General features: G+C 34.2%; 1 protein-coding gene across 2 annotated transcripts in view; it reads left to right on the top strand.

The window, feature by feature from the left end:
• Nucleotides 1-514: 514 nt before the first annotated feature.
• LOC143465145 (lysine-specific demethylase 5A-like) overlaps nucleotides 515-26193 on the top strand; it is a 28727-nt gene continuing 3048 nt past the window's right edge. The window contains exons 1-30 of one of the 2 annotated variants that reach the window (XM_076963317.1): nucleotides 515-1521; nucleotides 3371-3448; nucleotides 5512-5703; nucleotides 8218-8313; nucleotides 11115-11201; nucleotides 11857-12013; nucleotides 12248-12345; nucleotides 14431-14517; nucleotides 14741-14902; nucleotides 15123-15236; nucleotides 16785-16955; nucleotides 17335-17427; nucleotides 17736-17842; nucleotides 17939-18203; nucleotides 18446-18529; nucleotides 18810-18920; nucleotides 19251-19435; nucleotides 20364-20502; nucleotides 20664-20800; nucleotides 21133-21250; nucleotides 21580-21732; nucleotides 22111-22346; nucleotides 22514-22637; nucleotides 22999-23193; nucleotides 23957-24057; nucleotides 24525-24699; nucleotides 24779-24839; nucleotides 25481-25566; nucleotides 25677-25915; nucleotides 26048-26142. In XM_076963317.1, the coding sequence (XP_076819432.1) occupies nucleotides 1378-1521; nucleotides 3371-3448; nucleotides 5512-5703; nucleotides 8218-8313; nucleotides 11115-11201; nucleotides 11857-12013; nucleotides 12248-12345; nucleotides 14431-14517; nucleotides 14741-14902; nucleotides 15123-15236; nucleotides 16785-16955; nucleotides 17335-17427; nucleotides 17736-17842; nucleotides 17939-18203; nucleotides 18446-18529; nucleotides 18810-18920; nucleotides 19251-19435; nucleotides 20364-20502; nucleotides 20664-20800; nucleotides 21133-21250; nucleotides 21580-21732; nucleotides 22111-22346; nucleotides 22514-22637; nucleotides 22999-23193; nucleotides 23957-24057; nucleotides 24525-24699; nucleotides 24779-24839; nucleotides 25481-25566; nucleotides 25677-25915; nucleotides 26048-26142 (4090 nt within the window). In that variant the 5' untranslated portion in view covers nucleotides 515-1377. The remainder of the gene's footprint in view (nucleotides 1522-3370; nucleotides 3449-5511; nucleotides 5704-8217; nucleotides 8314-11114; nucleotides 11202-11856; nucleotides 12014-12247; nucleotides 12346-14430; nucleotides 14518-14740; nucleotides 14903-15122; nucleotides 15237-16784; nucleotides 16956-17334; nucleotides 17428-17735; nucleotides 17843-17938; nucleotides 18204-18445; nucleotides 18530-18809; nucleotides 18921-19250; nucleotides 19436-20363; nucleotides 20503-20663; nucleotides 20801-21132; nucleotides 21251-21579; nucleotides 21733-22110; nucleotides 22347-22513; nucleotides 22638-22998; nucleotides 23194-23956; nucleotides 24058-24524; nucleotides 24700-24778; nucleotides 24840-25480; nucleotides 25567-25676; nucleotides 25916-26047; nucleotides 26143-26193) is intronic. The other variant, XM_076963318.1, reaches the window with a different exon arrangement.

The following is a 26193-nucleotide window of genomic DNA, read 5'->3' as shown; positions in this document are numbered from 1 at the left end:
GGTTTAAGCCGTAAAAGCGAATTTCGTTATTTAATTCTACGCACAGTACATCGTTGCAATGCACAAAAGTCAAGTCGATTTTGTTTTTCCTTTTGACACATGTTCATTGTTCACTAAATCTTTCTGTTTTCACTTGCTCTCCTTGTCTCTTTTTTATCCGCTCACAACCAGAAGAAGTTACCTTGTAAACTGGAGTCAAGCATGACCGCCATGTTGTTGGGTATAGTTACTGTGCACTGCTGCCGTCTTGCGGTGGAAAAATAATGTCATTTAAAATTTTGGAGAAAGTGTTCTTCCGCCATGCATTGTTATTCAATCGGTGATGGTATCATTCTTCTATTTTAAAATGTATTCCAAAATTTAGGAAGTTACTAGACAATTTCGTGAGTTATTCACCTATTTAAAGATTAAAAGATGAAAGTTAGTTGATATTGAGTTGTAAAGGCTTGCGGATGAATATTGACCTGGGAGATTATACAAAACTTTAAAGTGCTGTTATGAATTTTTCGTACGTGACTGTTCTGCAAAGTAAAGTTATTGAAGAAATGGGGTGTAGGCGGAGATAACTTGTCCAAGTTTAGCTTAACTGGTTGCTATTAATTGAGGTTTTACTATTGTCTTTACGTGACATTACCATCTATTCAACTCACCTACTGTGATGTCTTACACCAGTGCCAATGCGCTACGATGACGTAGTTCATGATTCTGCCAACAAAAGCGTTGATGTAAAATAATTGATACGGCACCAGTTATGGATAATCACGTCCAGCGAAACGATCGAACAAAAAATTATATGATTAGTATAAGTTTTCGGCCTATTTAAAACGGAGCTATAAGCGTAAATTTTCGCAAGAAATATTGTATGCTTCTGGCTCGTGCTGCGCAGTGTCGTTTAACGCGCAATCCTTTTCACGAGAAGCGTTATTGGTGAAATAAGTTTTGATAAATTAAGATGGCTATCGTCCAAACTGTGCGAAAGTATTGAATATTACGCCATTTACGCCGAAGAATGTAATCTTGTAGCTTAACAAATTCATTATTTTGGGTTTCTTTATATGTTTGTTTTGTGGACCTTTGTAGACTAGTGGTGCATGATCTCTTTCATTGTACACTGTATCATTAAAACAGGCATTAATTGGCTAAAAACATTTTATGCTAATAAAGTAGAACTTGAAATTTTTGTGCATACTCTTTTGACATGACCTACCGTAATTGTATAAATGATGTTGTTATGTGAATGTTCTGTTTGTAGTATGTCTACTGGACTAGACCATTTGATGTGTTTATATCTATTTCTACCTGAATATATACTTGGTTACTATTTAGTCAACTTATGATAACTTTTTTAGTCTTGTGCTAGAATTAAAATTGTGCATTATGATCGATGATGAATTCTTTCCCCCTCCTGAATGCCCTGTGTTTGAGCCAAATGAAGAGGAGTTTGCAGATCCATTGAGCTACATTAATAAAATCAGACCTATTGCTGAAAAAGCTGGTATCTGCAAAATTCGCCCCCCTCCGGTATGAAATTAATAGATAATTCTGTTGCCAGAAAAATTAATTTTTTATTAATCATGAATGGTTTTGTTTTACCATGGTCTAAATTAAAGCACTGTATGTTACTGAAAAACAAAAACATATTTCTAATGTGCAGATATATTACACAGTTATTAGATATATTACATAACAGTCCTATGTAATTTGTGATGTGCATAACTTCTACCATGTAATAACATCAAGATAAATTTTGTTTGTAAATGTGCAACATATAAATACCATGCTCAAAGATGAATTGAAAATATTTGAAAAACATTGCTACTCATTGAAAATAACTAATGCTTTCAAAAGAGACACATGTTTTAGCACTAGCACAGTCAATGCCTTAGTGTATTTTGGGAGTTCATAGGAAATGAGTTTTTGTTGCTTTAAACTGATCTAATGTGAATTACTGCCATGATGATTTTGGAGCAAATATTTACTAACAGTCCTCATGCTTGCACATAAAGACATGCTCCCAAATAGAGATTTTGTTATTACTTGTGACTTTGATTTAACATGAAAGCGGTTATTTGTATTAACATACTTTCGTAAATAGACAAACAACTTACAGTCCTTTTAATATGTTTCTTATGATAAAGATTGCAAAAATATTTAAAGGAAGTAAGTTATTAATATTAAAATGTAGATCAAAGGAGATTCAGTTGGCTTATTTTAAGGATGTGTCGATACTAATCCAATCCTATAAAGATTTGCCAAGTAGTTTTTTAATTGCGGGATTTAAGTGAACGTGGGTAATAAGTAGGGTAAACTCAAATACGTTATTATAACTCGGTGTAATTGTCGATTTTACCAAAAAAATGGTAGTACAGTTTGTGGCAAAGTAATTTATATCTTGGTACATCCCAGATGTTTACATAGTATGCTCCTCTTGACATTGTACAATTGCTTTGAAGTTGTTGGGTATTAATAAACCATTGCAAACTCCCTTGGTTTGAAATAAAATTTTCAATTTTAAAAGGAATTAAATTTTCTCAATACCATAAAATCTTTTTTATGTATAAAGTATTAGCATATATCTTTCTTTTTGCCAAAGTTTTGGTCAACAAACTCAAGATAAAATCTATAAATAACAGTTTAGATTATATAACATAACAGTGCAAAGTGTGGTTACTATTTATATATTTGCTTGTTTGAGGGATATTTTAGTTACGCCGTAACACATATAAAGAATAGGCCTAAATGATAGAGAATTTTTGAAAATGTGTTTGTTCGTTTATATCAAAGGTGTAAACTAAAACTAACCAAACTAAAAACTGCGGTACGCTGACATATTTTTAGTGGCTCTTCTAGCTGAATACTAATATCCATTATTGTTCATTATCCATGCATTGTTTACCGTATTTGTGTTGACACTACCGGTCTTGCGGCTCGCTGGTGTTTGTAGTTTTCCGCAAGTGACTCTTTCATTAAACAAGTTTGCCCACCCCTGGCTTATATAATTGATATTACAAATTAAACGCATGAAGGCATAAAATAAAAAGCTACAAATGTTATCCAACTGTGCAGCTTAAGACACAGAACCTGTGAGTGCAACAACTACTAATAACAAGTTTTTCTCTGAGTCCAAATCATATCTGTAACAGCAGGCACATCTGCCAGCAAGATCCACACCATGGAAGAAAAAATTCGAGTAGTTTAATACACTTAACACGAAACATGTAGGAACTACTAAGTGTATCGTTATGTTATTTTCTTTTCAGCTACGGCACATTTTCTATTGCTTTTGTACCTAGATTTTTTCCGCTAGTGATGCTTGTAACATTGATGTCTGCATATAAAAGTATTTTTATGTCTTTAACTTATTTTTCAGTATTGGCAGCCACCTTTCGCTATTGATGTAGAAAATTTCAAATTCACACCTAGAGTGCAAAGAATCAATGAGCTAGGGGTAAGTTCTGATGTGGATTTTACACTTTACTCATACTGTGCAACCAATTGTAACATTTCTTTGCTAATTTTTTTGGGTTATTTGTATTGCTTGTTCGGAATGCTGTAGATTTATGTGATGTATGTATACATATCGGTATTCTATAGAGATCAGTATTATAGTTGTTGTGTATATATTGTATTTTAAGTGGTTAGTTATATATTGATACCGATGGTCGGTCAATTCAACCCAAGACAATTTAACCATTTCACCCGTGCACGTTGGTTGGGTTGTCCTGGTTTGAAAACTTAAATCGTCCATATGTTAAATTGACCTGGAACCATAGGTACCAGTAGTTACATTTGTCTGCTTTGAAATGCTCGTTGTTTTGTGAATATGATACGCTAGTTGTTTGTTTTTGTATGGCTACTGTGTGCTACTTGTTGGACATTGATCAATGAAACTTTAAAGCATGGCTTCCAAGTACACATAATACACAAGTGGGCTACTGCAGCACCTGTTATGACCATGAGTGACCTGCTTTTTTCTTTGTTTACTATCTTGTGAAAAGTGTTTCAATGTTAGTAAACTCAGTATTTGTAGGAGACCAACTAAAAAGACTTGTTTTATATATTTCTGTGCATTGGCGGTGCACTTAATATATGACAACGAGCATGTGGTGTGCCACTGTGCGTAGGTGTTGGTTTACTCATCATACCCAAGAGCATTTTCGCTTAACATGCATTGCAAATTTCACACATTTGTAATATATATAGAATCAAAGTTGACGCTTGTTTAAAGGAATATTGATTGTCATGTTTGAAATAACTTGTACACGACTCTAAATGGAACGTATTGTTGACCTACCTTTAGTGAATCAAATTATGAAGTTACTTTGCTTCAATAATTGGGCATTGATATATCGGACTTCATTTATCTAAACTCCATAAAACCGAAATCCTTACTATCCGACATAAACTGCTAGGAATGTGTTTCTTTAAATGCATTTCATTCCTTTAATCTGGAAACCTCGTCGTCCAACTCTGACATAGCAATTTAGAAATAGATATGCCAAACAATTAGAAAAATATCCACTAATCCGGATTAAGACAAGTATTTATACATCAAGTTTTCATACTTGTCACGCGTCACTTTTTAAGCGCAATGATTGACCGATTTTCTAAATTCTTTACTTGAATCATTTACTGTAGATGTAAATATATAGTATTGTTGTTTTTTGAGTCCTAATTTAGTGTAGTCTTATATGCATGCTGTCCTGAGTATCTTGTATCTGTATCTTGTATCTGAGTTGATAGTTTCTCTCGGTTCAGTTTGCAATTTTATTTGTTCCCTTTTGGTTGTTGAGTACTTAAGGTGAGTCCTCCTTTACCAGTTTATCATAACGCTTTGTAAAAAAGTTTAGTGTAATATTGGTTCCTCGCTAAAAGCCAACACACGGTCCTTGGTTTGGGTCAATGCCTCAATGATCACAGTCAAAAATACAATATCACTTGCATTCTTGCACTTCGCTTTTGCAATTGTAAATTTTTTAGCATGCTTGGTTATGGCTTTCAGCTTTACTCTTTTGATTCAGCTACAGGCGGATTCAGTCTATGTTGTTTTTGGATCAGGCATTGATATTTACTTGAGTTAGGTATTGCTTGTGTTGAACTTAAGTACATGCTTTTGATATAGCATAACTTATATGCAAGGTGATCTATGGTAATAGTATTTTTGTATTGATCATTATTATAATAATAATTATTTCAGACCATTACTATAATTTATGCTTGTTCTTCCTAAGGGATTTGTGTCTATGTAAGGTTCCTGCATTTAAAGTTTGGAGTTCCAGGGCATTTGCATTTAATATGCATTGAGTTTGTTGGTTGAACTGATGGGTTTCACATATGAGGAAATTTTATGAATAGCTTTGTCAACCAACTTATGAAAAGACATTTTCAATATAATTACATTTTAATTATTTTAACAATCAAATTTAAGCGATGGTTTAGTATCTTGCAGTAGCATTATTTTTATATCTGAGCAAAGTTTTCATGTAACATGCCTTTGATTCTATTTTTCAGATACATACACGCATTCGATTGCAGTTCATTGAAAGCGTTGCTCGGTTTTGGGAATTGCAAGGAAATCCCTTTAAACTTCCGCATGTTGGAGGAAGAGCCTTGGATTTATATGGATTACACGAAGTGGTGAAAAATTTTGGAGGATTTCAAGAAGTTTGCCGAAGAAAACAGTGGAATAATGTTTGCACAAAGGTATATATACGTAAATGTTTTAACCTTGCCAAGAAAATTTTATCTTTTTCATTTTGCCACATGTGAGTTTAACAAATTCCTTTCATTGGGCTTGGTTTCAACAAAATGATCACATTATTCAGACGGCAATTTACAAAACAGTGCATGCTGCAGTCTGCAATTGCAAGTGCAAAATGCATTTTTAGAGTTAAAAATATTCTGGCATCTTTTTTAGTTCCAGACCAGTTTTAGTTAAACAGAAAGTTTTATACTTTTAAAGTTTTTAAAATCTTTAAAATCATCTTTAAAAGTTTTTAAAGATGATACTGCGCATATCTAACAATTTATATGTGCCCCTGCTTCTAAATGAATCTTTTGATGCTTGGAAGCATACATGACCATATGTTATCACCTTAAAGCAGACCTGTTGAAAGCATTGGTCTATTGAAGTCAACTTGTATTTGTCATGGTCACAAACCTTTTTGAACACTTTTCAACCACACTAATACTGTCATCATAAATAAATTAGTTAACTTATGAGTATGACTGATATACGGTTTTGCAGAACTACACTAAGTTCAAAATTGACCTCATTTTCATTGATTTGACAAGATACATTATTAGATTTAAGTTATACAGTATTAGATCGGAGCAAAAAGAAAATATTTTGCTTCTGGAAAGTGGCAAATGTCACATTCATTGATGGTTGCCAAACTGTATGCTTTTTCCATGTTTTTTGGCATTTTGAGTGCCATACTTTCCGACAATTTAAAAAACTAAATAAGAGAGCAAATTTGTGCTGAGAATTTGGGCAATTCATTTTGCTGTATATGTAGAATACAGTTGTTTTTTATAGTTTTTCTGGCATCATAGGATAAGGCAGACTACCCAGTGACTGCAACTTTTCTGGGCTAGGTTTAATGCTGTTGTGAAAATTAAGTAACCAAGTAGTTTTATCCTGCCCGTGATAAACTTAGAGTTTGTGTCAACAAAAGACACAAAAGTAAAGTTCCTTTTTCATTGATTTTGGGCCGCTTTAAGATTCATGATCTGCTGATCGGTAATAACTTGAATCTTGCCTATAGGCAGGGTTGCCATACCGTCCTTATTTCTAAGATTTGTCCTTATTTTAAAGGTCCGTGTCTTAGAAAATATGTTTGTCCTTTTTTCTAAGAAATGTCCTTATTTTCACTTTCGTCCTTATTTTTAGGGCGGAGGTTCGTATTTTGGGCATTTTGTCACCTTTACGATACCATTTTGTACCAAAGAGATACCAAAATTATGAACATGCAGATAGTGTCTTGTTTTTTTTTGTTTTTTTTAGGAACATTGGTTGCTTTCTCCAGTTGTACACTGTTTAAGGTGGTATTCGTCTTTCATTTTCTAGTCGTCCTTATTTTTGAGTTGAGACTGATGGCAACCCTGCCTATAGGCAAATAAAGAAGTTATTTTAGACAGCATTATCAGTATCATTTTTTGTAGTTGATCGAGCTGTTTGACATCCAAACCCAGGTTATCTGGAATTTTTTGCTGTGCTATAAATTATGAATAATATACTACCAGTTATCAGCAGTCACTATTAATATCAATTCAATTGTACTGAGCTTGGCTAACTCAAAGTGATTTCTGGAGTCCTTCAGGTTTGAGGTAATGATTCCACTACATATGATATTCTGTTAATGATACTGTATCATATATAATATCATATATAATATCATAACCCAAATTGATAAAGCCAATTGTGTCTATCCATTCCTTTGTGTCCATTTTCCTTTGTAACCTGGGCCTCATTGGCTCTACATAAACTGTAATAGTCTTTTTTGCATTCAATATCATCCTGGGAATCCAAAATTTATTCTTCAACATTTAGATCCGGGACTTGTATTTAGATGGAAAGGATAAATTGATGAAGAGTAAAAGTTAAAGTGTAACCTGAACAAACATGCTGTAACTTTTTTAGATTTAAGGTGGATGCAGGTCTGGAAATGTAAAGTCTCGTGATTAAAGTCCTTGTATTGAGAGTTATATTTACATGAGGAAGATAAAGTAATGAAGATGAAAGAGTTTATAGTGGGAGAAACTTCAAAGCGCCATGCATGGGCAATAATTTAGGCATGAAATTGTTATAGTTTTCGGCTTGTGGTCCAATCAACTCTCAGCAGGAGTGTGTTTAAAAGTCAATGTGGATGTGGCTTTAATATATTAAATTCTATTTCTTTCACCCTGATGCTACAGTTAATATGTTGTACTACCAAGAGGCCTTTTAACCTTAATGGACTTTTCTTGGAGGAAGTTCTATATTGTCGTGAATTGCTGTTATACATACAGTAGTTTTAATGCAAGTTATAGTACAAAAGTTTTAAGTCGGCATAAAATGTTATTAGTTTGACATAGTGAAATTACCTTGTTATTTTATCTTGTTTTCTGGCAAGTAGAGTAAAGTATGTAGTTTATCAGTGCAAAGATAACTACAATTAGAAATTAGAAAATAGATTTGCAAACGTCAATGGCAACCTTGTGTTTATTTATTTGCAGTTGCATCTTCCCAAGAATTTCAGCACTGCCCTGCGAATGCATTATGATCGTATACTGTATCCATTTGATATCATGAAGTCTGGAATTCTTGTTAAGGTAAAACAGTGTTATTTTGCCCAAAGTAGTCGAAATATCATGAAATTAATGATTTTGTAAGAGAGTAAGGAGATACTGAAAATCCGGAACCTCTGTTATCTGACATGAAACTGCTAGAAGCAGTTTTCTCCCATACAGTGTACCTCTTAAATTAGGAAACCTTGCTGTCTGACTCCGACAAGGCAATTTAGGAACGGATATGCCAAATCAATGGAGAAAACACCCGCTAATCCACATTACAACAAATGTTACAAATTTGTCAAGTTTTCTTATTTGGCAGACAGTTGTGTTTGTTTTAGGTGCAGTCATTGACTAATTTTCTAAATTCCTTTTCTTGAATTATTTATTTTGGACGCAGTTGGATCTTTCATACAGTTCATTTTCGCGTATTTTAAATCGAAATTGTTTGATGAAACAAAGTGGTCCGAATAAACGAAGTCTGACTGTATGTACTGTATATATATAAACCATATATATCGATAGATGAAAAACAGTAAACAGAATTAGAATGCTTCTGCAAAGTTATCTACCGGTCTGTTTTTCTTGGCTGCTTTTAAATGCAGTAATTTCATTTATGCGGTTGTGCGATACTACTATTAGTTAGTTTCTTGTGCTCTAATATAATTAATCAGTGTCAAGACTCGAAACAAGTCTAGTGTTTGTATTACAATTATGTACATACTCGTTATGTCAAGTAACAAATTTTTGATTTTTTTTTGTGGAAAAGTGGTGAGGTATACTCAAAAATATAAGATAAAAGTAGTCCAGTAATTTAAGAACAAAACTGAAGCTAAATGACACCAAACTATAACAAGACATCAGTGCAGTATTTTTTAGCATATTCTCAGCTGATATGACTTAAGACATATTTTCTGGTAGAATTATAGAAGAAAGATTAGGGTTTATGAGAGTGAATATTTACTCTGTCTCAATTTGTTGTAGGGCCTTGTGTGAAATACGTTAAACATATTTCCAGTGTTCATGAACTACTTATTTTTTTGAAGGAAACATATATACATATAATTTGATTTCACTATCTAGGACAGTGGTTCTCAACCTTCTGATCTTGGCGGACCCCTTTTGGTGCTGTCAAAGCAGTTGGCGGACCCCTGAAGTTTAAGCAAACTAAGGGTTCTGAGACTGCACTTAAATGTTGCTTTGCTTAGTTTTACTTAATAGTCTTGGTGCACAACTGCGCTATTCAGTCACAATAACATCAAACTATGCGGATGTTTTTATTTATTTCAAAGCGTTATCTATACCTTGCTCACAACAAGCTGCTAGTTACAAGCTAAAACTGAGAAAGCGATTATGTGCAATCTCCAGCAACTTAAACTGCAACTTACTGTATGCAGCTGTCTTCTGGTATAATCCGCCGATAGGCCTTCCCTGCGGGTGATAAATCTCAATAAGCTTTTGTATTGTCCCATCACAATAGGCAATTAAACAAATGTTCAAGCCTATTTCAAACAGCAATGAGAAACAGCAAAAACTTTTTAAAAACTCGTACTTTATGATGCAAATTTCGAAGTTCTCACGGACCCCCTGAAAACGTTTCGCGGACCCTTGGGGGTCCGCGGACCCCCGGTTGAGAACCACTGATCTAGGAAGTACCATTTTGAAAAATGAAGTTGTCTGCATGATTACAAAGTATGATGCATAGTGATTATAGAGAATGGTTATTGCTGCACGTAACTCAAAAAATTTAATTACATAACTTAGGTACCACTTGGGTGGCTTGGCCATAAGTAATGAAGTAATTTTTGCCACGATAGGGTATGTTGTTATTTAATGATACTGTGTATAGTACGAATCATTGTTTTTTCTTTGCAAAGCAGATTCATACCACAATCATAAATACGCACAATCGCACGTATGTGTGATATTGCAAAATTGTCGTTTTTTTTTTCAACAAGAATTTCACTAAAAAATTGTTTATTCCAATGAAGCACTATTTCATTTACACTATTATCTTTTTATACGTGTTATAAAAGTCTATACATAGAGGTTGTTTTTTTTTACCATAACCGTTATTAGTTAGACTTATTATCTGATGAACACTTTGCCAGATAAAATAAGACCTACTTTTGCGGTAAGCAAATGCTATTTTTTATTGGCTTTGTGCAGTATGATATCACTTTGACAATGTCATCGTCGTACTTTCCATACTCGATTTAGAGGTGGAAAAATTCACGATAACAACAAAGTTTTAACCATTTATGACTGCATCTGCACCGTGAAATTTCACTTTAAAAAGTTTGGCCATATCTTCCTTGATAACCCATGTCTATTTGTTTAAGCAATAGCTTTTATGAGAAGATGCTTATCATGTCACATTCCCAATGTTATTTTCTGATATTTTGAAGTTTCAGAAAACGGCCATGGGGCCTAGAGCTGAGTGCAGATATTGCACACATTTTACTTACGTTAACATGGTGAGTGTAGACAGCTTGAAAGTTAGTCAGTGATATTTAAAGTGTATAAAACATAGCGAAGAAGTAGGTTACATAATAACATAATTTATGCAACGTAATTACGCAAGCTTTATGAGTTGCATGCAACACTAAGTATGGTAATGTGTTGGGCCAGAAAAACCACTAAGGGTAGGCTGTGGCCTGGGTATAATATTATGACGTTTGGTGGTTTTACAGAAATTAGCCAGTTTTTCTGATCATCCCTACATTATGGAAAGTTAGGTTGCTGTATTTTAACGTAAATTTTCAAAGAAAAAATATGTTAAACGATACAGATTCCTTTAAATATGTGTGCTATGTTAATCCAGATTGTTAATTTTTGCATAGGCGTTGGAATCTAGTGAAGATCGTGAGAGTGTTACTTCACATTTAAAAATGGGAAATATGAAGTCAAAAAAGAGAACTATGTATCAGGTTGGTTGGTTGGATACTTCATGGTTCACTCGAAAATGTGCAAGTGGCCAAATTACTGAATGTGGAATGAAATAATTTGACAAGTTAATGCATATTATAGGGCCAGCGCCCCTAAAATTAAGCAGTTAATGCTTTAGTTTTATTATAAAGAGGACCGCTAAATATTTGTAAACCTTAAATAATCCTTAAGTCATTAGGCTTGCTGGTGCATTGGGACATAATAGTTTTGGTAATGTCATTGGCATATATTCACATTATCTCCAGCCCACTCATTTTAACAAGATTATTTGCACAAAATATTCCTAGCAATGCTCGTTAGATTTTAATTATGATCCAGTGTCTTGCATATCAACTCTAAGCCTGTATATAAACCATGTATTTTTGTATATGTGTGTCAGTGAGTATATGGAAGTATAGTATAAATATTTGGCTTATTTGTAGGTCTACAGTTTGTATTTATGAACAATATTGAGCTTTAACTAAAATTTAACAACAAAAAATAAAAACAAATAGTAGAGATGAACAAAGTTGACTGACCCTTGACATTTTATGATATATACATGATGATACATGATATATGATACAGACTTGCCCCATTAATATAAGACCAGAGATGTTTGGATTTATTTTTAACGGATTGTTATTGTTGTCATAGGGTTCAAGCATTTCCTTGGACAATTTGTTTCCAACACCAGTTTCAGTTGGCAGTTCATCTACACCAAAACAGCGGATCAAGCGTCGACCAGTTGAAGAACCTTTAATTGCAGATGTATCAAATAACAAGGAACTTGCTAAGCTTCAACTATATGGTAGTACGTTTTTCTTAGAAGAAATTATCTTCGCTCATCTAATGATCCCCGATCATCTTCTTTTGTCTGTGGTTGAATTATTGTCAATGGGTTGTATCATAAATCATAAATAACCATAAATATCATAAATAACCCATGAAAATGAATTGATTGAACGAATGAATTGATGAACTGAACACACCTAAGTCGATGAAAATTCTCTATCATCTACTCTTTATTAACTTGCAAAATTCGCAGGTGCTGGTCCGAAAATGATGGGCTTAGGTGTGACGGCTGAAAACAAGAATGGAAGTGCTGGTACCAGCATTGATAAGTGCACAGCTGCACAAAAAGAGGTAGTGTGATGTATTTATGTATGGAGTGTCGGTTGTTTGTTACTTATAAGAAATATAATGGAATATTACAGTTAATTTTCCTACACCTATTTGTGAATAATTTTTCCAATATTCAAAACAGGATGTATGGTCTTATATTTTTAGTTAAGACAAGGTATTTAGATATGGTAATAAAATTGCATTTTAAACAACCTTTGTCCCTTACCAACGCATACTGTAGGAAAGTATTATAATAAATTAGAATTAAAATCTTAAAGGCATTGTATATACAGGTACTCATATTATATACTGATGTTACATTATATCATACATATATAACGTCATATTGTATCATACTTCTATGTCATAACTGCATCACTTGATGATATGTATATATAAGAAATTTTATATTTAAAGAATTGGTTCGTCCAACACTCAATGGTCTTTGGAAATTTTATTTGTTTTTTGTTTGTGTTAGAGTAATCCAATTCTAAATGTCTGATGTGGTCTTTTTTAATGTCTATTGCATGAAAAAAGATACATTTCTTCATAATGCTATTTAACTTCAGAAACTTTTACAGCTAAAAAATTTTAATTAACTTGATTAATTTGATTCGGGCTGTACATTATTTTGTGGTGGAAATACCCTTTTTCGTTAAAAGCTTCTAAATCCTTCAAAAGCAGTCAGCATCGTTATGATGAAGAATCTTGTAGTTGCGCAAATTGCTATCATTATTTTTCAAAGTGCTTCATGTTAGTGTGCCAAAACATTTCATACACATATCGGTGTATGAAATTTTGGTAATAATTCAATGTGAACAATGGTGTTGAAAATGGTGTCAAAATTGAAATGTGTTGTGTTGAAAGTGTTCTGGATCTTGGATCTCCAGCATTTTGGATCTCTTGCATTTTCCCGACCCTTGAATTTTTTTTCCTTCGTGAGATCTGAAGTCATGTTATATCAAAAACACAAATAGGGAATGTTTGTTTGTTTGAATGATTGTGTCGGAACTTGCACAAACACTAGCTTGGTTTACCGAGGCTTGAGTGATGAGGAATCATGGTTGAGTTTAAGTTGTGCATGCCACTTTCACTTTGAGTCACTTTCGTAACTGTATATGTTGTACCATATGAGGGAAGGTCTTTTTATCTCAACATTACTCTGTCGTCGCGTAGTGTAGCAATATGAATAAAGTTGATAATATCAGCATGCACACATGGCCTTTAACAGGGTGTTTATGCAACACTTTTCATAATCTCTTTGTTTGTATTTTCATGAACATAAACTCTTAAAATGTATCGTAAAATAGTATAAGCAGTTGATAATATTTATAATGGGGCTGTATTTTTGTTACAAGGACAAAAAACTACTTAGTGACTTTATTCTATTAAACTTGCTGAAAAATTTCATAATTGCTTAATTTAAACTATTGCAGTGTGATGTGTTAAAGTTGTCTAATTTATTGATTTAAGATTTAAAAATTATTTTGAGAAGGTTTGAAAATATTGACTTTAATCAAACAAGTTTTACAATGTTTAAAACTTCTGTCACAAATGACTATATCAAAATATCTAATTTCTTCACCAAAGTTAGTTTGGTTTTCAACTTTAAATTTTTGAAATCCAGGCATAATTGTCATAAACCTTTGAATTTCTTAGAACTAGTAATGATTTTGTGGGTCGCAACCTTCGCATATTTACCAATTATTGCTTCAGCTACGTTTGTGACTTTTGCAACATTTTTACTGGCGGATGTTTGCAACAGATATTACTTGCAACCACAGGCCATGTTTCACTGATTACTTAATTTTTCGTTTATTGCTTGGCATGACTCTTCCTTGGTTTCATAACAAAGAGTTTTTAAAGGGCTTTAGTAATTATTGAAACTTATTCTTTGAAGTTAAACTTTATAAAACGTTTGCTAAGTTCTGCATCCAAGAATAGTTTTATGAAAACTCATACAACACTAATGCACTTTTCAATGCGAAACTATTTCTGTCTTACTGTAATTTCTTACAATAGTAGTCAATAGTACAATAGTAATACTTATTCCAATGATTTTGTTTAAGTAATCGGTGCTTAGTCTAATGATTCTAAAATGTTTAGGTTAGTAGCCCAGTTGCTGAAACAGTGTTGCCAACAAGGACTGTTCAGACAAGAGATAGAGGAAATGAACAAATTCCGTACTCAATAGTAAGTTGCTATATCTTACACATTACTTTTCATTTGGTCGCATTAGTTACTAACCAGTAAAAAGTTTTTTTCTAATTAATTTCAATTCTCTAATTTTCAAGTTAAAAATATAGTTTGCTTGGTTAGGTTTGTGAAATGTGCACAGAATACCATAATGTCTATATACATTGCACTGCAAGGCTGGCAGTCTGGAAAAAACATCTTATCAAACGCTTTCTTGCAGCTTGACACAATGGATAACTGTAAATTATGCGGCAAAGATAGCAATGATTCACTGCTTCTGCTCTGTGATGGATGTGATGATAGTTACCACACTTATTGTCTTATTCCTCCACTTCCAAATGTACCAGCAGGAGACTGGAGATGTCCGAAGTGTATTTCTAAGGTACGTTTTAGCATTATTTTAGACCATCGTATACGGAAATGTCCAGAAAAATTGAAAGCATGGCTTAGTTTTCAATCTATGTTTAGGACAAAGGTGATTTTTTTATCATTGTTAGCCTTTGTTCAGTTTTTTAATGAAAATTTTGAACACTTTGTCGTATTATTGTGATACAATGCAAGACAGGTAATCAGTATAACAACATTTTAACGCATATGCATAGGAATGTAACAAGAAGGTTCAAGCTTATGGATTTGAGCAGGCAAGGCGGGAGTACACTTTACAAAGCTTCGGCGAAATGGCAGACACTTTTAAATCTGAATATTTTAACAAACCGGTAAGTCTTTAAAATTGAAATGTTATGTTTTTATCTAAATTTAATCCTTATTTCCTATTCATTTACATTTCTAAACATGCTTTAAAGTTTAAATGGTCGATTTATGTGCAGATAATAGTGAGTAGGCATTGTTGCTTACAAAAACGGTCGCATAGCCACTTTATACAAGCATAAGGTTGCATAACAGGGGATGTGCTGCCTCATCATCAGAGTCATTAAAAAACTTGGTCTAAACATTTTTGCTTTCACTGCTTTCAGAACAATTTAAAACGATGTAGGCATAGGGTTACATACATTATTTATGAATATTTGACGTCATCTAATTGAATGCACACTGTATAGCAGTGTAATACTACACTTTATCATAAAATTATCAACTTGCAAACAAATTTGATATGTGAACCTATTTTCTTGGAACGTAACCTGTTTGTACTGTAAGTCAGGGAGTGCTTGTACAATACTGCATTATTAGTACCGTACAGTATGGCCATATTAATAATTGAGCTATGGTGTCATCAGTATTGCAAATACTCTAGTTGTAATCGTTTAACATTTGCGCATAAAAATCAGTGTGATGTAGCAATGAAATCATATTGAAACTTGATTTCAATGAAATGCTGTATGAGATTTCTATACATTTCATTTTACATAACAGTATAATGAAAAAGGAAAAGGAACTATGTAGCGGTACCACGGGTACCACAGTGACATTACACTAGCTCACTATCCAAGTGTCATCTATTGCATGTCAAGTAGCTTTCTTCGACAAATCATAAAACCTTTGTTATAATATATATTATCCTCACTTGATGGTTCATCTTTCGATAGGCTCTCCTCACTAATTCGAATGAACGCCTCAACCTGCTTAGTGTAATCTGCAACCTGCATCATAAGATCAGACTAATATTGAGTTTTGTCTTCAGTGCATTAGATTTCATTAAAGTAATTGTGCATAATACAAAGATGAACTAGGAAATAGGGCTGGGAATATATATTTTATCTTTTTACTTGTTATTTTAAGCCAATCGCATCGATTGGAAATTGGATTCGGTACACTGAACACTGCAATGGTGTTTACGCTTTGATTAACGGTGTAGTGTTCAGCTTTTTACTTAAAATGTCTCATTATTTATGCAAACATGAAGTTGAAATCAGATAACTATCTCAACTCAACTCTTGATAATAAAGTATGAGTGTCCCACTATCAGATGCTCATTTCACATGCATTTTATGCTTGCATGTGCTCTTCAAACATGAAACCATGAAATGTATATTATTGGTTTTATTTTTTGTGTTGGTTATAATGTTATATTATTATTGATTATATATTTATTGGTTATATTTATTGTATTTTTATTTCAATTCCATCAACCACATGAAACAGTTTAAGAGTTGCTTTTTTCTTTTATTTGAAATATTTAACTTTTCTTGGTAATTTTTGTAGAATAAATCGACTATTATGGCAGTTGCCAAGCTATATATTTTATAATATTAATAGCAATAAATTTGACTTTGGGAAAATATACATAGTTGAATGTTCATTTGCAGGTGCATATGGTGCCCACAGGAGAAGTGGAACAAGAGTTTTGGAGATTAGTTGGTTCCTTAGATGAAGATTTAGCTGTGGAGTACGGCGCTGATATTCACGTTGTAGACAATGGAAGTGGTTTTCCAAGGTTAATCGACAAAGAGCATAAAGATTTGACGTCTGAGGAAGAGGTATATAATTATGTATCAATATTTAATTATTTTCATTTTTTATTGTGGTTAATATTATTTACAACGGACATACTAATATATGTATACTTTATGCTGATAATGGGCATATACAATGGGCCTACTTTATATGTAGACTATATACCGATATACCTAGAGTTTGGTAATGGTAATAATATCTTAATGGGTTTGGTTGCAAACGTTAAGATAAAAGTAACCGTACATGGTAAAATGACAGAATGTGGTGGGCAGAATCAGAATTAAAATATCTCCCAGCGTTCTTAAATTGGATTGCATTTTATCCAATTAAAGTTTAATATTGATGTATTTGTTATTGAGTGTAATATATTTATGGTGATAAACTTTGTTATGGACTTTGTAGGAGTACGCAACAAGCAAGTGGAATTTGAACAATCTTCCAGTGCAAGAACAGTCTCTTCTTCATTCTGTGTCAGGAGATATATCTGGAATGAAGGTATATATAGTCGTCCTACGATGAACAAACTTAACCTTTATGTATAAGGGCAGTAAATTTTATTTTGACCGACTATGCACACACAATGATTGTGAATAGAAAAAACCATAGTTTAACAGAAATAGTTTTGCTCTATTGGGTTAAAGAGATTTTTATGCTAAGGCTGCATTGACTACGAAATTGAGAAGTATTATGCATGTAAGAATATATTATTAATGCACATGCGTCTTACATACATCTAAATATAACTGTGTTTGCATATAGAAGGCAAGGTTTGTTTTTCCCTCACAGCGTTACTTCTTTTATAGATTCCATGGGTATACGTTGGCATGTGCTTTTCAGCATTTTGCTGGCACACAGAAGACCATTGGACATATTCCATTAATTACATGCATTGGGGTGAACCCAAAACTTGGTACAGTATATACAAAAAATATATCAAAATTTGTGCTTTTCTATGTCTTATTGTGTACATTTGTACTCTTAAGGTGCATTCATTTTGTCTATTCAGGTATGGTGTGCCACGAGAAGATGCTTGTAAATTTGAGCATGTAATGCAAGAATCTGCTCCGGAGTTATTCAACAACCATCCTGATCTTCTTCATCATCTTGTCACCACCATGAATCCTTCGACGTTGTTGAAACGCGGTGTACGCGTTGTGCGTACTAATCAGTGCGCTGGAGAATTCATGATCACTTTTCCGCGAGCTTATCATGCCGGGTTCAATCAAGGTTATAACTTTGCGGAAGCTGTCAACTTTTGCCCTGCAGACTGGGTAAGAAACATTCCTAACATTTCAGAATTGCTTCTGGGTTACTCAAATTTTTGTGATTAATTACTTAATGATGTGATAAGGATTATTTCATTACTATTGATGATGCATAGGCTGTAGCTGTTATTTGCTGAACGCTTATACAAAGTATGTGTAGTTGTGTACATTAAACATTATTGTTTTAGAAATGAATATTTTTTTCGCTTATTGTTAGATAAATGCCTAATAAAATGTGTTCTGTATAGGTTCCTGTAGGTCGTGAATGTGTAGCACATTATCGAAAAATGAGGAAATGCTGTGTGTTTTCTCATGAAGAAATAATCTGCAAGGTTGTCTGTTCATTTATACAATCATATAAAACATCACATTTTCTGAGGAAAACCCATTTAATTTTTGTGGTTAATTCAACATTAAATTAAAGAAAAAACTGAAACTATGTTTTGTAAAGTGTGTAACAGTTACTGAGCAGCTGTTTCGTAAAAAACATCACTTTCTTTCTAAGCATGCTGGGCTTATTTGCTATAATTGTCTATGTTGAGTTAGCTAGGTACTTGCTACGCATGTTACTGTCACAAATATTGCTGCTAACGCACTGTTTACTTTTGCCAGGTCGCTCATAATCCTGACGACCTCGATGTACAAGTAGCTGCTGTCATATACAAGGACATGCTTATTATGCTACAGGATGAGAAGGAGCTCCGAAAACATCTTTTGTCGTTGGTATGTCCCAGAAATGTGCTTTGTGTCAAGATATTATGTTTATGTTGGACCAATAAAATTCAAAAACATTTTTCATGTTCGGCAAGAACAATTAAAACACTATTCTCAGCATTGAGTTTTTAATTTTTTAAACAAAATTTGTATTGTTTCAATAAAGCTTGATAATCGTCACTGCCGTAATTGCAGCAATGCACTGGCACAAAAACTGTCTGGTTGAGCACTGAACAGCAGTTTATTATAGCAAACCAGATTTTTTCAACCAAGTCAAAGAAAGCGAATAACTGGTGTATAACTTCTGTCTATAGTTTTTAACCTCTTGTTTTACAACAGGGTGTTGAAAAAGCTGAAAGGGAAGCATTTGAACTCGTGCCAGACGACGAACGTCAGTGCTTGCATTGTCGCACAACGTGTTTCTTGTCTGCTGTGACTTGCACTTGCACGCCGGAGAACATGGTTTGTCTCCGTCATGTTGATAAACTTTGCGAAAAATGCAGTGCGTCGCAATTTGTTTTAAGGTGAGTAATGTCAGTTACAAATCTTTGTAGTTTAGCTATTATGCTACAGATTAAAATGTGAATGTTAGAGAATATGGATGGGTTAATACGAACCCACACTGGAATCATTCACCAAATAATATTGAGCGAAAGATTTACGCAAGCAAGAATACTAACAGTGGTGAACCCGAACACAATATTACTTATAAATTTGTTGGCTTTGGTGAGATATGATCTATTTTGGTGGTTACTGACAGTATTCATTACAACAAAAGTAACTTACCCAACGAATTCAGATTTTACGATCGCCCTTTAAGGATACTCTTTTGAACAAAGCAAATTATTATTTACAAATTGCATAATGTCATGAAGCAAATTTAGCAACATATTGATGGAATTTTGTCATTTGGTACTTTTGTGAATAGATCGGGGATTTGCTCATGTCAGACTATATGATTCCCTGTTCCCCACGAGCCCAACTAATTTCTTTCAAGGGGCATGGCTCATCGCCAGTGAATATCCAAGCTACAGATCACGCATTTTTTACCTGCTTGCATTCGTGATAAAGCTGGATGATCTCATATCATTTTTTTAGGAATATTCTGTGTGTATTATTTTGTTATTATTTTTTACTATGTAATCAGTATGTGATGCATGTTTGCATTCAATTCAAATTGAGTCATTGAAAGTTTGGATTGTTCTCATAGATAGAGACATAATTATGGGGATTTATAATGAATAAAAACTTAAACAACTTCCGAAACCACAAAACGATACGATATTGTAACAGAGAAAACTTAGAATGAGTGTGGTGAGAATAAAAATACTCTCCCATCGTTTACCCAACCCGTGTTTTAATTTTCGAGCATTGTGAAAACATGCAACTCAATTTAGTAATTACACGCAAGGATTACAATACATCCATCTTTCCTTTGTATTCAATCTATAGATACCGATACAGCCTGGATGAACTGCCTCCTATTTTGCACAAGTTGAAAGTCAGAGCAGAAGCGTTCGATGCTTGGGGTGACAAGGTCAAAGCTGTACTTGTTGCAAAGGAGAAGAAACTAACTTTGAAAGAAATTAAGGTTTTAATGTTTATTTTTTAAAACATCAAAGTCGGTTTCCTAGTTTTTGCAGTTACTTTTGCCCTGAGTTAATGTGCTTCATGATAAGAAGCATGTCTAAAGAAATCCTTATGAAGCGTACGCATTTTACAAAGAAGACGTAATTGGCCTATTAATTGCAGGAATTATTGCAAGAGTCTGAAAGTGGAAACTTTCCTGAGAATGATCTTCTTCAAAGATTGAAATCAGTTGTTCATGAAGCTGAAATTTGCTCTCGTGTTTCCCAACAACTCGTTGGAACAAAACGACATCGAACAAGGTTCGTTCATACTTGATTTTCGTTGCTTTCCTCCAATTATTTTACAAATGTCTATTTGCGAGCAATGTAGCATTTACATATATGCTCTGACCCATTTTGCTGTAAGTAAATCTGGTGCAATATAACTATGGCCACAAGCAAGCTATAACAATAGCGATTAAATAGAGATATATTTTAATTACTTGTCCGTGAAACTTCTCTTTTCCGGTTTTCAAAGTTCTCTTAATTAACTAATTATTAAATCAAAAAAAACTTACTTCTTAACAACCCCATGCTTACAGATTATGATACAGATGTTTTGTGTTTGATCTGCAGTGTTTTTTTTCATTCAGAATCAGAGATCCTTCACAACTCCCAGAGCCTAGCAAATGCACTCTAACAATCGAGGAAATCCAAGCTTTCTGCAAACAGATAAAAAATTTACCGTGTGCAATACCATTTGCACAAGAGGTAGTTTTCCTAATTATTTCTTTGCATATTGCATTTGTATTTATCACTGTTGATTCTTTCAAGCATTAAAATGATTAAACTGAGCAGAACATTTGTTTGGGTCGATGGATCACTAAAAGCTTTGCCTCAAATTCATGCCTTCCTTTTTTCCTTCCAATGGCTAACAAATTTCCTAGTCACTTTGAGTTATAGCTACAAAGCGGCTTTTAGCAAGATAAAATTTCCCAGCCCTATTTCCTAGTTCATTTTTGTATATTATGCACAATTACTTTAATGAAATCTAATGCACTGAAGACAAAACTCAATATTAGTCTGATCTTATGATGCAGGTTGCAGATTACACTAAGCAGGTTGAGGCGTTCATTCGAATTAGTGAAGAGAGCCTATCGAAAGATGAACCATCAAGTGAAGAAATTGTGAAACTATTAGAAGACGCCAGTGAATTTGATCTTGACTTGCCGCAGATAGCGCTTTTACAACAGGTATGTTACACTGCAAGAGCAACTATCATTGCTATTGGGATGGTTGCAATATGATGTGAACACATATACGTAGATGAAGCTGGTTAATTTGAACCTGACGGGACCGATTAAGTTGTCTTGACTCTTTCAAAGTTTGAACTGTAACGAAAGTTAACGTTAATAACAGGAAAGTTAAGTTAGAGATAGTTGTTTACGCGTGTGTAATAGCCTAATAGGCCTTTCATCATTCATTGAAAATTCAAATATATTTTTGAAACCTCCGTTACCATTAATTGCTATTGCTGGCATTTCACGTATTAAATAGTGGGACATATTTTTCACTTCCCCGAGACTGGTTAATTTTAAATTGTTTAGATATTTGAATTGTTTTTCTTCCAGGCGATGCATCAAGCCAGGTGGCTTGAAGAAGTTCGTGAACGTCTGCTGCTAGAACCAAGTATTCCACAGTCAGCCAAAATTAATGTGGTCACATTGGAGCATTTGAAAAGACTTATCAACTCTGGAATGAATATTGCGCCAAAGCGATCAGTTGAACGGGCAATGTCGGAACTTAAAGAGCTGCTTGCCTTAGCGGAAGGCTGGGAGGACAAGGCAAAGATGTGCCTAACTTCAAAGTAAGAATGTCAAGAATTTGGTGAAGTCACGGAAATTTTCAAATTTACTTGACTGTGGGCACGTTTATTGAATAAATAATAATAATAATAATAATAATAAACCTTCACGATGTAGAATTTTCTTATTCTCGTCGTTTTTATCAACTTTCCATGTTTCTGTGATTAAGGCCGTCTGTTTCCCTTGCCACTGCCGTGCTGGTAACAGAAAAAGCTGGACAAATCCCAGTGTGCTTGCCACAGTGTATGAAGTTATTGGAAGTTGTCAATAAAGCCCGTGCTTGGATTTCAAAGGTGCGTTTATTTTGGAAAAACAGCTTTCTCTTATTCATGACAGCCAAAATCCTGATCAAAATAAGCGTATTTTGGTCTCATGTATATGTTGAATGGTTGTTTAAAATGTTACTATTAGGTTAATAAATTTGACATATTGAATGTTGAAACAAACTTACCCACTGGTGGTATTTATGCCGAGGTCTGAGATACTATTATCCAATATTTTTGTTTTCCAATATTTTTTCTTGGTGCATTAAAATGCACAAAACAGACGTTATAAGCTAGACTAAGCTTACCGCTTCTTAAGTTCGTACGTTCGTTCGTTAATTTGACTTAGTTGTGACCTGATGTTAACTACAGTACATTGATTCCTTTCCAGATCGAGAACCTTCAAACGCAAGATTTCTACCCTTACGTGGAAGTCCTGGAAGCTTTGGCAAAACAGGCTCATTCACTCCACGTTAAACTGGAGCAATTGCAGTTCATAGACACGCAAGTAACAAATGCTAAATCCTGGAAAGAACGCGCATCGAAGACGTTTTTGAAGAAAAACACTCCTTACTCTCTTAATGAGGTATTCAAATAATTTCGCTTCATTTTAAGATTTATTATTTGCTTTCAGCTGAACAAGTAAAACAGCTTATGGTCTGGTATTATCACTATCTGAATTAATTTCAAATGTAGTTTTAGTTTGAACGCTGTGGCGAAATGAAAGTTAGCAAGCTACACACAGTTTGTAGATTTGAAATTAGAAGCAGCTTAGAGCGCATACCTCTGTTAAGGTCATCACCTGCTAGAAATGCAGCAATATTTTGTTGCCGGCCGTTACTGTATTGCCTCGATATAAGCTGCGACTTACATTTAGTTTTCTTAATCTAGGATTCGTTAAGTGCGATATTCTTGAGAGCAGTTTATAATTATATTTTTAATGTCAGCTTTGTAGTAGGTTAAACGTCATCTATCTATCTTAAAACCTAAATTTTTATCCAAATTTCCTTGAAGTTAGACCTACTGCTTTTAATAAAATTAATTTGAGTAATTTTAGCACTTATGCTTTCAATGCATGATGAAATAAACTTATTAAAATTTCAATGTTGATGCCATGTTAGACCACAGCATTAACACACGTACATAAAATATAGACACGCTAGACATTGCGCAAGAGAACCATTTGCCCTACCACCTTATTACTGACCCTGTTAATAAAACAAGCCCTGTAAAGCAACAGTTTGTGAATGCAATGGTCAGATTGTTTTTTTGGCTGAGCAGTTACTGTGTATCCGTAAGAATGACAGTTACTTATATCTGTTTAATACAATGACAAATTTGTATTTAAGGTGTTGAATCCACGCAAAAAGGTTGCCTCGGTCAATATGAATTGGAAGAGAAGAAAGAGCACAGAAGTTGTCAATGATCAAAAAACTGATGAAGAAACCAAGTAATGTGTTTTACATGTTTCATTCATGATTTACAGTTCTTGCGGCAGAGTTTTAAAACGCTCCAACTAAACATTTTCAGATTTTAACTGATAATAATGGACAATTAACCATCAACTGTAGGCAATGTTTTTGATGATAATAGCGATGTTGTCTGAACCGTGTTAACCAAATTTTAAAGTAAAATAAAAAACAAGATGTATTTTGGCACTCTGAAGGTTAACTTTATATTTTTCTACACGAGCTTTCGCAAGCATAAGCTTGCTTCTTCAGGTGTACTGTGAAATGAACGTAAACAAACGCACCTGAACCAACGCAGTACACTTGAAGAAGCAAGTTTATGCTTACGCTTGCGAAAGCTCGTGTAGAAAAATACAAAGTTAACCTTCAGAGGCTAAACTCTATCCTGTTTTTTATTTTATGATAATAATAGGATATATTAAATATCGATTGTGATATTGTCACGCAGACTAAATACAATCAATGTGCACGACCCGCCCGATCCCGTGCAAGTTGTCGTGCAATACAAGCAAGCTGAAAAAAATGAAATGAATTTGATCAAGCAGATTCGTTTACAGAACAACACAAAGGTTGGGTCCACCATGAGAGGGTCTTCCAGCGATCCTGGATCTGACAGCAAGGAGGTCAAATGTTTATTATCCAATTTATTTACCGGTACCACTAATTTCATTAACTTACTTGATGTATTGGTTATGTTAATAGGCGAAGAAAACAACCCCGGAAGACAGTGTACTGTATTGCGTTTGTCGCAAACCGTCAAGTGGTAGGTGCCAGTGTATTTTAACATAGGTAGATGTAGATGTTGTGAACTGTTGTTTTTCGTCACCGGCACTTCCTGATTTACAAACAAGCTCAGTTGTAGGCGAAGGTTCTTTTGTCCGATTTGTTTCTAAGCTTTCTACATACCGTAAGTAGCGCGTCACTTTGCTGTTGCTTAATGTTTAATACTGCATGTGGCTACCAAACTTCAAGCAGTTGTTTTCTTACTTAAAAGACGCAAGTAAAAACAAAAAATATTTAATATTTATTGAATGATGACAGAAATGTGTCCATTTAAGGTTTGTTGTACAACACTATGCCTGCACAATGAAGCCATGCCCCTGCTTTTGTAGCACGGAATACCTCATCGGTGTAAATTTAAGCTTGTTACGCAATAAAGCATATTTGTGTATGTTCGCAAAATGCTTGTATATCGAAGTTTTGTAATTTGGGAAGTGACTGTACTTTCACTTGGTTTATGAGCTGCAAGCAATCTAAATAGCGTACTACGAATGAAACTAATAAAATTTATTTAAGTTGTTGCGAGAAACCCGTACTCAGAAGGTGTCTTTTATCAACACAGAGAGAGCACTCGCAAAAATATTTTCTTTGACAAAACCTAAAAATTAAACTATTTTATTTAAGGTTTGATGCTGCAGTGTGAAGTTTGTCACGACTGGTTTCATACAACTTGTGTTCCCCTCCCAAAACTAAGCAACGCCAAAAGCAAGGTGACCACTGCAAGCTAGTCGAGATCGAAGCGATCGTTGCCAGTATATCATGTAGTCAGCAAAAGTAAATTTGCAAGTACAATCATAAATTACCTTGTTTCAAATTTCAGGTGGAGCAAGTATTTGAGTTGAAGTTTCTGTGTCCGATGTGCCGTCGGTCGCGTCGCCCCCACCTCTCCACGATACTGTCGCTATTACTCCAGCTCCAGAAACTGCCAGTTAGAATAAAGGAGGGCGAAGCGTTGCAATGCCTCACAGAAAGGGCGATGTCATGGCAGGACAGGGCTCGGCAAACTCTTTCCTCCAAAGATTACCAAGATCTACTTAAGACTGTGGTGTCAGACTGCAGGTGTTTTGCGCTTCTTTTGTTGGCTTTGGACTCATTTTGAATATATGTTTTGTGTATGTTCTTCATTCTGACGAGGTAGCGGTAGGCATACTTGTTCAAGCGCTTCTTTTTAACACTTTCAATGTGTTGCAGTTTCGTTAACTCAAACGCGTGTCCCGAGCTTTTCAGCGTAAAAAGGGATAATGATGGAGGAAAAATTTTCCCACTCGGTTTGGAGAAAAAGATTGGTACTTGAATTAATATCTACCAATTGTCTTAATTGTAGTGTGGTGTCATTG

The sequence above is a fragment of the Clavelina lepadiformis genome, chromosome 7, assembly GCF_947623445.1.
Source record: "Clavelina lepadiformis chromosome 7, kaClaLepa1.1, whole genome shotgun sequence".
NCBI lineage: Eukaryota > Metazoa > Chordata > Ascidiacea > Aplousobranchia > Clavelinidae > Clavelina > Clavelina lepadiformis.
Note: the sequence above shows the minus strand (reverse complement) of the source record. Positions and strands in the feature narration are given on the sequence as shown.